The 15,468-nt window shown below is 43.3% G+C and overlaps 1 protein-coding gene across 3 annotated transcripts in view; it reads right to left on the bottom strand.

The window, feature by feature from the left end:
• Nucleotides 1-15,468, bottom strand: part of LOC106612244 (histone-lysine N-methyltransferase, H3 lysine-36 specific) — a 49,097-nt gene that overhangs the window by 25,232 nt on the left and 8,397 nt on the right. For all 3 annotated transcript variants that reach the window (XM_045724219.2, XM_045724218.2, XM_045724220.2), the window contains exons 8-16: nucleotides 11,039-11,233; nucleotides 10,758-10,880; nucleotides 10,437-10,560; nucleotides 6,185-6,385; nucleotides 4,209-4,360; nucleotides 2,379-2,573; nucleotides 2,098-2,220; nucleotides 1,772-1,895; nucleotides 1,132-1,332 (exon numbers count right to left, since the gene is read on the bottom strand). In XM_045724219.2, the coding sequence (XP_045580175.2) occupies nucleotides 1,132-1,332; nucleotides 1,772-1,895; nucleotides 2,098-2,220; nucleotides 2,379-2,573; nucleotides 4,209-4,360; nucleotides 6,185-6,385; nucleotides 10,437-10,560; nucleotides 10,758-10,880; nucleotides 11,039-11,233 (1,438 nt within the window). The remainder of the gene's footprint in view (nucleotides 1-1,131; nucleotides 1,333-1,771; nucleotides 1,896-2,097; nucleotides 2,221-2,378; nucleotides 2,574-4,208; nucleotides 4,361-6,184; nucleotides 6,386-10,436; nucleotides 10,561-10,757; nucleotides 10,881-11,038; nucleotides 11,234-15,468) is intronic.

Below are 15,468 nucleotides of genomic sequence, written 5' to 3'. Positions count from 1 at the left end.
GGCCCATCTACTGTTGCTAGCTCCAGTTCTGACTTGTGCTCTGATATCTGCTTCACTGATTTCTGCTCTCATAATAGCCTGGGTTTTCTGCACGTTAACACTAGAAGCTTATTACCTAAAATGGATCAATTGAAAGTGTGGGTTCACAGCTCCAATCCAGATGTGTTGGTCATTACTGAGACGTGGTTAAGGAAGAGTGTTTTGAATACTGATGGTAACCTTTCTGGTTATAACCTTTTTCGGCAAGACAGATCTTCCAAAGGTGGGGGAGTGGCAATCTTTACCAATGATCACCTTCAGTAGGTGTCACACCCACTTGGGAGAAACTTTAATTTCTGGAGGCAGATTTCTTGTAAAAAATGCCAGTCTCTGAACAGCAGGATGGGGCTTCAAGGCCTCTGGGTTTGGGTGGGGAAGCCTGACATTTGTTTATCATGTTTTGTTGTGTCCAGGGGTGAAAGTAAGACGGTACGGTGTTGTGTCCCGGGAAAATAAACAGTGGGTACACCGTACCAGTAAAACATGAGCCAATCACAATAATCAAACAAAATGTCAAGAAAACTGTAGGCTATTACACCACATGTGATCATTACCTCATGTCAGAGGCATAAAAAAACGAGCAAATGGACTAGAAAACGGGTGGTATAGCCTACGCTCCAAAATGCCATGTGGTTCGACAAGAACACTGACATTTTGCCAAGGCAAGAAATGAGTGGCTGACACAGAGAGGCGCGGACAGCAGTACACACATAAATTCCGGCCGAATGACAATCGCCAAATGTTTTGAGTAACAGATGTCTATTTCCACTCACGGCAGTTTGGAGACTGGAAACACTGAATGTTGCAAGTGGATAAACGTGTGGGGATAGCCTAATAAAGGAGACCTTTGAAGTGATTGTTTGACAATCAGATGAAAACATCATGACTGGTTGTGTTTATGCCACAATAAAAGGGTAATACATTTTAAAAGTTAAATTACATATCTTTACGACTACGCCCACAGAGATCCTATTGAGTTAATAGTGCACAAATGTTGGTGCAAGCATGCACATATAGGAGGTCTCGTACCGGGTAGAAATGAATTCTACTTTACCCCTGGTTCTATCAAAGCAGAGTGGAACTGGAACCTACTTTTGGAACTGCAGGGGTTGAGGGGGTTGGTGATGTGGCAGGACAGACAGACGTGGAGGGAGCAGCGAACCCCTTTATTCTGGGGCTGGGTGGGTGTGTGTTTCAGGATACACTCGTTATGGTAGAACTTCCCACATACAGGCACCATGCACCTCTTCACACCGTCGCCAGACTTCTTACACACAAAGCATGTGTGGACACCTGCAATGGAAATTATACACTCTTAGCTTTGTGATACACCAAAGCAGCTTACATACATTGTGGGTATAGAAACAGAATACCTCTGTCAGATGCAGAGATAACATCTATGAGCATGACAGTATCACTGTACAGGTGTAAGAACTCAGTAACAGTGTTAAGCCAAGGTGTATATGTGTATAGGTGAGGCTGCACCAGGTCTACATGGCTCCTGTAAGATTAAAATGGTGCCAGGTAGCCTAGCGGTGAAGAGCATTAGACCAATAACCGAAAAGTTGCTGGTTCGAATCCCCGAGCCGAATAGGTGAAAAATCTGTCGATGTGCCTTTGAGCAAGGCACTAAACCCTAATTGCTCCTGTAGGTTGTTTTGGATAAGAGCGTCTGCTAAATGAGTCAAATGTAAATGGACAGACAGGTGTACAGGGATAGGTAGAGACTCACCTTTAGTGCATTCACAACAGATGAACTTCCCTCTAGGGGCTTCTGATAGGCCGATACACTGCAGGTGGAACGCCCCACAGCACTGACCCTCACACAGCAGCAGCTCACCTGTCCTCTCACACACCTGCAAGACACACACACACACACACACACACACACTTTTAGTCTTGCGTTACGATACTCCCAAATCTCATTCATCCCTCGGCTATTGGGAACAGTTATTTCTGAACTAATGTGAGAAAGCCTGGAAATAAAACTTAGAGCTATTTTTACTGTTCCTGCCTCTACAAAATAGAAAGGTTGTGGCATGTTGTTGGTTGACCGACCTGACAGACATTCTCCTTCATGGATGCAGCTCCTCCTTTCTCTCCTGTGTTCCTCTTAGTGCTGGAGAACAGGGACCCTTCACCAGGGAGGGAGAAACTGTCATTCAGACCAGGAGAGAACACCTGGAGGAGAGGTGTTATTACACAACATATTGGTTAAGGTGTAGGGGTTTAGCACCCTGTTTTACAGCACTGGTACATTATACCTCAGGTGAATGCTGACATCATAGCATGAAACCAGTCATCTTTTCACACAGGTTGAAAAAGGTGTTAATGCTGACCTCAGGTTTGGGTGTTCTCTCTCCGTTGGTGTGGCTCTCTCCTCCCACCCCAGGACTGATCTTCTCGGTCTCTTCCTTGGGGGTGGGGAGCACCGTAGGGCTAGAGGGCCAGGCGGAGGAGGATGCCTGCAGAGAAACCATGCTCTCTGGAGTTGTCAAGCTGCATACAGGCACTTCTTCCTTCATAGACTTAGCCTGTTATAGAAATGACATAGAATAACAGTCAAAGGTTTGGACACACCTACTCATTCAAGGGTTTTTCTTTATTTTTACTATTTTCTACATTGTAGAATAATAGTGAAGACATCAAAACTATGAAATAACACATATGGAATCATGTAGTCACCAAATAAGGTGTTAAATTAAAATATATTTAGATTCTTCAAAGTAGCCACCCTTTGCCTTGATGACAGCTTTGCACACTCTTGGCATTCTTTCAACCAGCTTCATCTGGAATGCTTTTCCAACAGTCTTGAAGGAGTTCCCACATATGCTGAGCACTTGTTGGCTGCTTTTCCACTCTGCGGTCCAACTCATCCCAAACCATCTCAATTGGGTTGAGGTCGTGGGATTGTGGAGGCCAGGTCATCTGATGCAGCACTCCATCACTCTCCTTCATGGTCATATAGCCCTTACACAGCCTGGAGGTGTGTTGGGTCACTGTCCTGTTGAAAAACAAATGATAGTGGGACTAAGCGCAAACCAGATGGGATGGTGTATCGCTGCAGAATGCTGTGGTAGCCATGCTGGTTAAGTGTGCCATGAATTCTAAATAAATCACCGACAGTGTCACAAGCAAAGCACCCCCACACATCACACATCCTCCTCCATGCTTCACGGTGGGAACCACACATGCGGAGATCATCCGTTCACCTACTCTGCGTCTCACAAAGACACGGCGGTTGAAACCAAAAATCTCAAATTTGGACTCATCAGACCAAAGGACTGATTTCCACCGGTCAAATGTCCATTGCTCGTGTTTCTTGGCCGAAGCAAGTCTCTTCTTCTTATTGGTGTCCTCTAGTCGTGGTTTCTTGCAGCAATTTGACCATGAAGTCCGGATTCATGCAGTCTCCTCTGAACAGTTGATGTTGAGATGTGTCTGTTACTTGAACTCTGTGAAGAATTTGTTTGGGCTGCAATTTCTGGGGTGCAGTTAACTCGAATTAACTTATCCTCTGCAGCAGAGGTAACTCTGGGTCTTTCTTTCCTGTGGCGGTCCTCATGAGAGCCAGTTTCATCATAGCGCTCGATGGTTTTTGTGACTGCACTTGAAGTGCCAAAGTTCATGACATTTTCCAGATTGACTGACCTTCATGTCTTAAAGTAATGGACTGTCATTTCTCTTTGCTTATTCGAGCTGTTCTTGACAGAATATGGACTTGGTCTTTTACCAAATAGGGCTATCTTCTGTATACCCCCTACCTTGTCACAACACAACTGATTGGCTCAAACGCATTAAGGAAAGAAATTCCACAAATTAACAAGACACACCTGTTAACTGAAATGCACTACCTCATGAAGCTGGTTCAGAGAATACCAAGAGTGTGAAAAGCTGTCATCAAGGTAAAGTGTCGCTACTTTGAAGAACTTCAAATATAAAATATATTTAGATTTGTTTAACACCGTTTTGGTTACTATGTTATTTCATAGTTTTGATGCGTTCACTATTATTCTACAATGTAGAGTATAGTAAAAATAAAGAAAACCCCTGGAATGAGTAGGTGTGTCCAAACATTTGACTGGTAGTGTAATTAGACCAGTTTCAGAGTGGTACTGTAGCAGTATAGATCTGTAAATATGGCTGTTGATTAGTTCATTCCGCCTTACCTGAGTGTCCCTGACTTCTGTTTTCATCTCTGTCTGCACACTCTGGTTCTTAAACTCCTTCTTTGGAGGACTGACTGACACTTCTTCTGTGGTGCATTCCAGGACCTTGTGAGATGGCTTCCTTGGCCTCTTCCTTTCCATGGATACTGGGTCTGGGGAATGACCAGACATTTAAATACCCAAAATCTACTATATCTGAAAATATGAGGAGGATTTGTTTTCATTATGATAACTACTTTCCCCCAATGGAACTTTTCAAATTACTTTGACTAACCTGTACCCCTGCACATTGACACGGTACTGGTACCCCCTGTATATAGCCTCGTTATTGTTTGGTATTTTCTTGTGTTACTTTTTTTATACGTATATATTCTTTTCCCACTTTAATTTATTGAGTTAATATTTCCTTAACTCTATTTATTGAACTGCATTGTTGGCTAAGGGCTTGTAAGTAAGCATTTCCCGGTAAGGTCTACACCTATTGTATTCGGCGCATGTGACAAATAACATTTTATTCGAATCTAGGATCCCATCCAAGACAAACAGACAATCTGCAGAAAGATTTTCAGCCCACTTGATACGTTTCAATTCTACTGTAGCGATCGGTTTTCCATCCCATAATTTTTTTTTTTTAAACTACACAAATTTAACCGTGTCACATCCAATTCTAAACCTATAGCCTAGGTCTATTTCTATTGTGACCAGGGGTGAAAGTAAGACGGTACGGTCCAGTGTGTCCAGGGGTGAAAGTAAAGCGGTACGGTCCAGTGTTGTGTCCAGGGGTGAAAGCAAGGTGGTACGGTCCGGTGTTGTGACCAGGGGTGAAAGAAAGGTGGTACGGTCCGGTGTTGTGTCCAGTGGTGAAAGTAAGACGGTACGGTGTTGTGTCCAGGGGTGAAAGAAAGGTGGTACGGTGTTGTATCCAGGGGTGAAAGAAAGGTGGTACGGTGTTGTGTCCCGGGAAAATAAACAGTGGGTACACCGTACCAGTAAAACATGAGCCAATCACAATAATCAAACAAAATGTCAAGAAAACTGTAGGCTATTACACCACATGTGATCATTACCTCATGCCAGAGGCATAAAAAACGAGCAAATGGACTAGAAAACGGGTGGTATAGCCTACGCTCCAAAATGCCATGTGGTTCGACGAGAACACTCACATTTTGCCAAGGCAAGAAATGAGTGGCCGACACAGAGAGGCGCGGACAGCAGTACACACATAAATTACGGCCGAATGACAATCGCCAAATGTTTTGAGTAACCGATGTCTATTTCCACTCACGGCAGTTTGGAGACTGGAAACACTGAATGTTGCGAGTGTATAAACGTGTGGGGATAGCCTAGTAAAGGATACCTTTGAAGTGATTGTTTGACAATCAGATGAAAACATCATGACTGGTTGTGTTTATGCCACAATAAAAGGGTAATACATTTTAAAGTTAAATGACATATCTTTACGACTATGCCCACAGAGATCCTATCGAGTTAATAGTGCACAAATGTTGGTGCAAGCATGCACATATGGTTCTTCTGGATAGGTAACTATACTCTTAGGGAAGGAGATCCACAAGGCACTTCAGTAATAACACACCATCTTACCACCCCCCATCATTCACAGTGTTAGAGGCAGAGTCAAGTCCCTCTTGTAGTATTACACAGAGAAAGCATTGGAGAATTTGGTAGGGAGCTAGAGAGCGAGCGAAATGATTGATCACATGACGGAGCAGCACTGGCAAGGTCTTGCGTTTGGGAGCCACACCGACCCCTCCCTCCGCCTCTCCCCTGGTAGCGGTCAGTGTCTCTGGGGCGGCTGGAGCCTGCTCCCCCAGGGCCAGGGTCTGGGCCTTGGATGGGAACAGCAGGGGCTCCTGCTCAGGCTCTGCCTCAGTCCAGGGCTCCACTAGGGACACCTCCAGGAAATGAATTCTACTTTACCCCTGGTTCTATCAAAGCAGAGTGGAACTGGAACCTACTTTTGGAACTGCAGGGGTTGAGGGGGTTGGTGATGTGGCAGGACAGACAGACGTGGAGGGAGCAACGAACCCCTTTATTCTGGGGCTGGGTGGGTGTGTGTTTCAGGATACACTCGTTATGGTAGAACTTCCCACATACAGGCACCATGCACCTCTTCACACCGTCGCCAGACTTCTTACACACAAAGCATGTGTGGACACCTGCAATGGAAATTATACACTCTTAGCTTTGTGATACACCAAAGCAGCTTACATACACCTTAGCCAAATACATTTAAACTCAGTTATTCACAATTCCTGACATTTAATCCTAGTAAGAATTCCCTGTCTTAGGTCAGTTAGGATCACCACTTTATTTTAAGAATGTGAAATGTCAGAATAATAGTAGAGAGAATGATTTCTTTCAGCTTTTATTTCTTTCATCACATTCCCAGTGGGTCAAAAGTTTACATACACTCAATTAGTATTTGGTAGCATTGCCGTTGAATTGTTTAACTTGGGTAAAACGTGTCGTGTAGCCTTCCACAAGCTTCCCACAGTAAGTTGGGTGAATTTTGGCCCATTCCTCTTGACAGAGCTGGTGTAACTGAGTCAGGTTTGTAGGCCTCCTTGCTCGCACACGCTTTTTCAGTTCTGCCCAAAAATGTTCTATAGGACTGAGGTCAGAGCTTTGTGATGGCCACTCCAATACCTTGACTTTGTTGTCCTTATGCCATTTTGCCACAACTTTGGAAGTATGCTTGGGGTCATTGTCCATTTGGAAGACTCATTTGTGACCAAGCTTTAACTTCCTGACTGATGTCTTGAGATGTTGCTTCAATATATGCACATACTTTTCCTGCCTCATGATGCCATCTATTTTGTGAAGTGCACCAGTCCCTCCTGCAGCAAAGCACCCCCACAACATGATGCTGCCACCCCCGTGCTTCACGATTGGGATGGTGTTCTTCGGCTTGCAAGCCTCCCCCTTTTTCCTCCAAACATAACAATGGTCATTATGGCCAAACAGTTCTATTTTTGTTTCATCAGACCAGAGGACATTTCTCCAAAAAGTACGATCTTGGTCCCATGTGCAGTTGCAAACCGTAGTCTGACATTTAAATGGCGGTTTTGGAGCAGTGGCTTCTTCCTTGCTGAGCAGCCTTTCAGGTTATGTCAATATAGGACTCGTTTTACTGTGGATATACATACTTTTGTACCCGTTTCCTCTAGCATCTTCACAAGGTCCTTTGCTGTTGTTCTGGGATTGATTTGCACTTTTCGCACCAAAGTACGTTCATCTCTAGGAGACAGAACACATCTCCTTCCTGAGCGGTATGACGGCTGCGTGGTCCCATGGTGTTTATACTTGCGTACTATTGTTTGAACAGATGAACGTGGTACCTTCAGGCGTTTGGAAATTCCTCCCAAGGATGAACCAGACTTGTGGAGGTCTACAAGTTTTTTTCTGGGGTCTTGGCTGATTTCTTTTGATTTTCCCATGATGTCAAGCATGAGTTTGAAGGTAGGCCTTGAAATACATCCACAGGTACACCTCCAATTGACAGAAATTATGTCAATTAGCCTATCATAAGCTTCTAAAGCCATGACAGAATTTTCAGGAAATGTTCAAGCTGTTTAGGCACAGTCAACTTAGTGTATGTAAACTTCCGACTAGAGGTTGACCGATTAATCGGAATGGCCGATTAATTAGGGCCGATTTCAAGTTTTCATAAAAATAGGAAATCGGTATTTTTGGATTTTTTATTATTATTTTTTTTTTTTACACCTTTATTTAACTAGGCAAGTCAGTTAAGAAAACATTATTATTTTCAATGACGACCTAGGAACGGTGGGTTAACTGCCTTGTTCAGGGGCAGAACGACAGATTTTTACCTTGTCAGCTCGGGGATTCAATCTTGCAACCTTACGGTTAACTAGTCCAACGCTCTAACCACCTGCTTTACATTGCACTCCACGAGGAGCTTGCCTGTTACGCAAATGCAGTAAGAATCCAAGGTAAGTTGCTAGCTAGCATTAAACTTATCTTATAAAAAACAATCAATCAATCAATCATAATCAGTAGTTAAACTAGTAATATCATCAACCATGTGTAGTTATCTAGCCTGTCCTGCGTTGCATATAATCGCTTAGGTACATGTTGCTCCAACCATAAACATCAATGCCTTTCTTAAAATCAATACACAAGTATATATTTTAAACCTGCATATTTAGTTAATATTGCCTGCTAACATGAATTTCTTTTAACTAGGGAAAATGTGTCACTTCTCTTGCAAACAGAGTCAGGGTATATGCAGCAGTTTGGGCCGCCTGGCTCGTTGCGAACTGTGAAGACTATTTCTTCCTCACAAAGGACAGCCGACTTCGCCAAACGGGGGATGATTTAACAAAAGCGCATTTGCGAAAAAAGCACAATCGTTGCACGACTGTACCTAACCATAAACATCAATGCCTTTCTTAAAATCAATACACAGAACTATATATTTAGCTAAAAGAAATCCAGGTTAGCAGGCAATATTAACCAGGTGAAATTGTGTCATTTTGCGTTCATTGCACGCAGAGTCAGGGTATATGCAACAGTTTGGGCCGCCTGGCTCGTTGCGAACTAATTTGCCAGAATTTTACGTAATTATGACATAACATTGAAGGTTGTGCAATGTAACAGGAATATTTAGACTTAGGGATGCCACCAGTTAGATAAAATACGGAACAGTTCCGTATTTCACTGACAGGAAAAACGTTTTGTTTTCGGAGATGATAGTTTCCGGATTCGACCATATTAATGACCTAAGGCTCGTATTTCTGTGTGTTATAATGTTATAATTAAGTCTATGATTTGATAGAGCAGTCTGACTGAGCAATGGTAGGCAGCAGCAGGCTCGTAAGCGTTCATTCAAACAGCACTTTCGTGCGTTTTCCAGCAGCCCTTCGCAATGCTTCAACCATTGCGCTGTTTATGACTTCAAGCCTGTCAACTCCCAAGATTAGGCTGGTGTAACCGATGTGAAATGGCTAGCTAGTTAGGTGGGTGCGCGCTAATAGCGTTTCAAACGTCACTCGCTCTGAGACTTGGAGTAGTTTTTCCCCTTGCTCTGCATGTGTAACGCTGCTTCGAGGGTGGCTGTTGTCGATGTGTTCCTGGTTTGAGCCCAGGTAGGAGCGAGGAGCGGGACGGAAGCTATACTGTTAGACTGGCAATACTAAGTGCCTATAAGAACATCCAATAGTCAAAGGTATATGAAATACAAATCGTCCTATAATTCCTATAATAACTACAAGCTAAAACTTCTTACCTGGGAATATTGAAGACTCATGTTAAAAGGAACCACCAGCTTTCATATGGTCTCATGTTCTGAGCAAGGAACTTAAACGTTAGCTTTCTAACATGGCACATATTGCACTTTTACTTTCTTCTCCAACACTTTGTTTTTGCATTATTTAAACCAAATTGAACATGTTTCATTATTTATTTGAGGCTAAATTGATGTATTATATTAAGTTAAAATAAGTGTTCATTCAGTATTGTTGTAATTGTCATTATTACAAATAAAAAAATAAAAAATAAAAAAAATGGCCTATTAATCGGAATCGGCTTTTTTTGGTCCTCCAATAACCGGTATCGGCGTTGAAAAATAATAATCGGTCAACCTCTACTTCTGACCCCCTGGAATTGTGATACAGTGAATTATAAGTGAAATAATCTGTCTGTAAACAATTGTTGGAAAAATGACTTGTGTCATCCACAAAGTAGATGTCCTAACCGACTTGCAAAAACTATAGTTTGTTAACAAGAAATTTGTGGAGTGGTTGAAAAACGAGTTTTAATGACTCCAACCTAAGTGTATGTAAACTTCCGACTTCAACTGTACATTGTGGGTATAGAAATAGAATACCTCTGTCAGATGCAGAGATAACATCTATGAGCATGACAGTATCACTGTACAGGTGTAAGAACTCAGTAACAGTGTTAAGCCAAGGTGAATATGTGTATAGGTGAGGCTGCACCAGGTCTACATGGCTCCTGTAAGATTAAAATGGTGCCAGGTAGCCTAGCGGTGAAGAGCATTAGACCAATAACCGAAAAGTTGCTGGTTCGAATCCCCGAGCCGAATAGGTGAAAAATCTGTCGATGTGCCTTTGAGCAAGGCACTAAACCCTAATTGCTCCTGTAGGTTGTTTTGGATAAGAGCGTCTGCTAAATGAGTCAAATGTAAATGGACAGACAGGTGTACAGGGATAGGTAGAGACTCACCTTTAGTGCATTCACAACAGATGAACTTCCCTCTAGGGGCTTCTGATAGGCCGATACACTGCAGGTGGAACGCCCCACAGCACTGACCCTCACACAGCAGCAGCTCACCTGTCCTCTCACACACCTGCAAGACACACACACACACACACACACATTTTAGTCTTGCGTTACGATACTCCCAAATCTCATTCATCCCTCGGCTATTGGGAACAGTTATTTCTGAACTAATGTGAGAAAGCCTGGAAATAAAACTTAGAGCTATTTTTACTGTTCCTGCCTCTACAAAATAGAAAGGTTGTGGCATGTTGTTGGTTGACCGACCTGACAGACATTCTCCTTCATGGATGCAGCTCCTCCTTTCTCTCCTGTGTTCCTCTTAGTGCTGGAGAACAGGGACCCTTCACCAGGGAGGGAGAAACTGTCATTCAGACCAGGAGAGAACACCTGGAGGAGAGGTGTTATTACACAACATATTGGTTAAGGTGTAGGGGTTTAGCACCCTGTTTTACAGCACTGGTACATTATACCTCAGGTGAATGCTGACATCATAGCATGAAACCAGTCATCTTTTCACACAGGTTGAAAAAGGTGTTAATGCTGACCTCAGGTTTGGGTGTTCTCTCTCCGTTGGTGTGGCTCTCTCCTCCCACCCCAGGACTGATCTTCTCGGTCTCTTCCTTGGGGGTGGGGAGCACCGTAGGGATAGAGGGCCAGGCGGAGGAGGATGCCTGCAGAGAAACCATGCTCTCTGGAGTTGTCAAGCTGGATACAGGCACTTCTTCCTTCACAGACTTAGCCTGTTATAGAAATGACATAGAATAACAGTCAAAGGTTTGGACACACCTACTCATTCAAGGGTTTTTCTTTATTTTTACTATTTTCTACATTGTAGAATAATAGTGAAGACATCAAAACTATGAAATACCACATATGGAATCATGTAGTCACCAAATAAGGTGTTAAATCAAAATATATTTTATATTTGAGATTCTTCAAAGTAGCTACCCTTTGCCTTAATGACAGCTTTGCACACTCTTGGCATTCTTTCAACCAGCTTCATCTGGAATGCTTTTCCAACAGTCTTGAAGGAGTTCCCACATATGCTGAGCACTTGTTGGCTGCTTTTCCTTCACTATGCGGTCCAACTCATCCCAAACCATGTCAATTGGGTTGAGGTCGGGTGATTGTGAAGGCCAGGTCATCTGATGCAGCACCCCACTCCATCCTTCTTGGTCAAAAAGCCCTTACACAGCCTGGAGGTGTGTTGGGTCATTGTCCTGTTGAAAAACAAATGATTGTCCCACTAAGCGCAAACCAGACGGGATGGCGTATTGCTGCAGAATGCTGTGGTAGCCATGCTTGTTAAGTGTGCCATGAATTCTAAATAAATCACTGACAGTGTCACCAGCAAAGCACCCCCACACATCACACCTCCTCCTCCATGCTTCACGGTGGGAACCACACATGTAGAGATCATTTGTTCACCTACTCTGCGTCTCACAATGACACGGCGTTTGGAAACAAAAATCTCAAATTTGGACTCATCAGACCAAAAGGACAGATTTCCACCGGTCTAATGTCCACTGCTTGTGTTTCTTGGCCCAAGCATGTCTCTTCTTATTATTGGTGTCCTTTAGTAGTGGTTTCGTTGCAGCAATTTGACCATGAAGGCCTGACTCACGCAGTCTCCTCTGAACAGTTGATGTTGAGATGTGTCTGTTGAACTCTGTGAAGTATTTATTTGGGCTGCAATTTCTGAGGTGCAGTTAACTCTAATGAACGTATCCTCTGCAGCAGAGGTACAGTGGCTTGCAAAAGTATTCACACCCCTTTGCATTTTTCCTATTTTGTTGCCTTACAACCTGGAATGAAAATATATTATTGGGGGGTTTGTATCATTTTGATTTACACAACATGCCTACCACTTCAAAAATGCAAAATATTTTTTGGTGAAACAAACAAGAACTAAGACAAAAAAAATGAAAACTTGAGCGTGCATCAATATTCACCCCCCAAATCCAATACTTTGTAGAGCCACCTTTTGCAGCAATTACAGCTGCAAGTCTCATGGGGTATGTCTCTATAAGCTTGGCACATCTAGCCACAGGGATTTTTGCCCATTAATCAAATTGGATGAGTTCCGCTGGTGTACAGCAATCTTTAAGTCATACCACAGATTTTCAATTGGATTGAGGTCTGGGCTTTGACTAGGCCATTCCAAGACATTTAAATGTTTCCCCTTAAACCACTCGAGTGTTGCTTTAGCAGTATGCTTAGGGTCATTGTCCTGCTGTAAGGTGAACCTCCGTCCAAGTCTCAAATCTCTGGAAGACAAACAGGTTTCCCTCAAGAATTTCTTTGTATTCAGCGCCCTCCATCATTCCTTCAATTCTGACCAGTTTCCCAGTCCCTGCCAATGAAAAACATCCCCACAGCATGATGCTGCCACCACCATGCTTCACTGTGGGGATGGTGTTCTCGGGGTGATGAGAGGTGGGTTTGCGCCAGGTATAGCGTTTTGCTTGATGGCCAAAAAGATACATTTTAGTCTCATCTGACCAGAGTACCTTCTTCGATATGTTTGGGGAGTCTCCCACATGCCTTTTGGTGAACACCAAACGTGTTTGCTTATTTTTGTCTTTAAGCAATGATCTCTTCCGTAAAGCCCAGCTCTGTGGAGTGTACGGCTTAAAGTGGTCCTATGGACAAATACTCCAATCTCCGCTGTGGAGCTTTGCAGCTCCTTCAGGGTTATCTTTGGTCTCTCTGTTGCCTCTCTGATTAATGCCCTCCTTGCCTGGTCCATGAGTTTTGGTGGGCGGCCCTCTCTTGGCAGGTTTGTTGTGGTTCCATATTCTTTCCATTTTAAATAATGGATTTAATGGTGCTCCGTGGGATGTTCAAAGTTTCAGACATTTTTTTATAACCCAACCCTGATCTGTACTTCTCCACAACTTTGTCCCTGTCCTGTTTGGTGAGCTCCTTGGTCTTCATAGTGCCCCTTTCTTGGTGGTGTAGACTCTGGGGGCTTTCAGAACAGGTGTATATATTCTGAGATCACGTGACAGATCATGTGACACTTAGACTGCACACAGGTGGACTTTATTTCACTAATTATATGACTTCTTTAGGTAATTGTTGCACCAGATCTTATTTAGGGGCTTCATAGCAAAGGGGGTGAATAAATATGCAAGCACCACTTGTCTGTTTTTTATTTTTTAGATTTTTTAAAAATAAGTTCTTTTTTTCATTTCACTTCGCCAATTTGGACTAGTATGTCCATCACATACAATCCAAATAAAAATCCATTCAAATTACAGGTTGTAATGCAACAAAATAGGAAAAACACTAAGGGGGAAGAATACTTTTGCAAGGCACTGTAACTCTGGGTCTTTCTTTCCTGTAGCTGTCCTCATGACAGCCAGTTTCATCATAGCGCTTGATGGTTTTTGTGATGGCACTTGAAGTGCCAAAGTTCATGAAATTTCCGGATAGACTGACCTTCATGTCTTAAAGTAATGATGGACTGTCGTTTCTCTTTGCTTATTTGAGCTGTTCTTGACAGAATCTGGACTTGGTCTTTTACCAAATAGGGCTATCTTCTGTATACCACCTTTACCTTGTCACAACAGATTGGCTCAAATGCAATTCGAAGGAAAGAAATTCCACAAATTAACTTTTAACAAGGCACACCTGTTAATTGAAATGCATTCCAGGTGACTACCTCATAAAGCTGGTTGAGATAATGCTGAGTGTGCAAAGCTGTCATCAGGGCAAAGGGTGGCTACTTTGAAGAATCTCAAATATAACATATATTTTGATTTGTTTAACACTTTCTTGGTTACTACATGATTCCATATATGTTATTTCACCAACTACTTCTCCGACAGAGTTCAGTGCGTCAAATCTGAGGGCCTGTTGTCCGGGCCTCTGGAAGTCTCTATGGAGGTGCCACAGGGTTCAATTCTTGGGCCGACTCTCTTCTCTGTATATATCAATGATGTTGCTCTTGCTGCTGGTGAGTCTGATCCACCTCTACGCAGACGACACCATTCTGTATACTTCTGGCCCTTCTTTGGACACTGCGTTAACAACCCTCCAGACGAGCTTCAATGCCATACAGCTCTCCTTCCATGGCCTCCAACTGCGCCTAAATACAAGTAAAACTAAATGCATGCTCTTCAACCGATCGCTGCCTGCACCTGCCCGCCCGTCCAGCACCACTACTCTGGACGGTTCTGACTTAGAATATGTGGACAACTACAAATACCTAGGTGTCTGGTTAGACTGTAAACTCTCCTTCCAGACTCACATAAAATATCTCCAAACCAAAGTTAAATGTAGAATTGGCTTCCTATTTCGTAACAAAGCATCCTTCACTCATGCTGCCAAACATACCCTCGTAAAACTGACCATCTTACCGATCCTCGACTTTGGCGATGTCATTTACAAAATAGCCTCCAACACCCTACTCAACAAATTGGACGCAGTCTATCACAGTGCCATCCGTTTTGTCACCAAAGCCCCAAATACTACCCACCACTGCGACCTGTATGCTCTCATTGGCTGGCCCTCGCTTCATACTCGTCGCCAAACCCACTGGCTCCAGGTCATCTACAAGACCCTGCTAGGTTAAGTCCCGCCTTATCTCTGCTCGCTGGTCACCATAGCTGCACCCACCCATAGCAGGCGTTCCAGCAGGTATATCTCACTTGTCACCCCCAAAGCCAATTCCTCCTTTGGCCGCCTCTCCTTCCAGTTCTCTGCTGCCAATGACTGGAACGAACTACAAAACCTCTGAAACTGGAAACACTTATCTCCCTCACTAGCTTCAAGCACCAGCTGTCAGAGCAGCTCACAGATCACTGCATCTGTACATAGCCCATCTATAAATAGCCCAAACAACTACCTCTTCCCCTACTGTATTTACTTATTTATTTTGCTCCTTTGCACCCCAGTATTTCTACTTTGCACACTCATCTACTGTCAAATCTACCATTCCAGTGTTTTAATTGTATTTACTTCGCCACCA

The sequence above is a fragment of the Salmo salar genome, chromosome 09 (genome assembly GCF_965601325.2).
Source record: "Salmo salar chromosome 09, fSalSal1, whole genome shotgun sequence".
Taxonomy (NCBI): Eukaryota; Metazoa; Chordata; class Actinopteri; order Salmoniformes; family Salmonidae; genus Salmo; species Salmo salar.
Note: the sequence above shows the minus strand (reverse complement) of the source record. Positions and strands in the feature narration are given on the sequence as shown.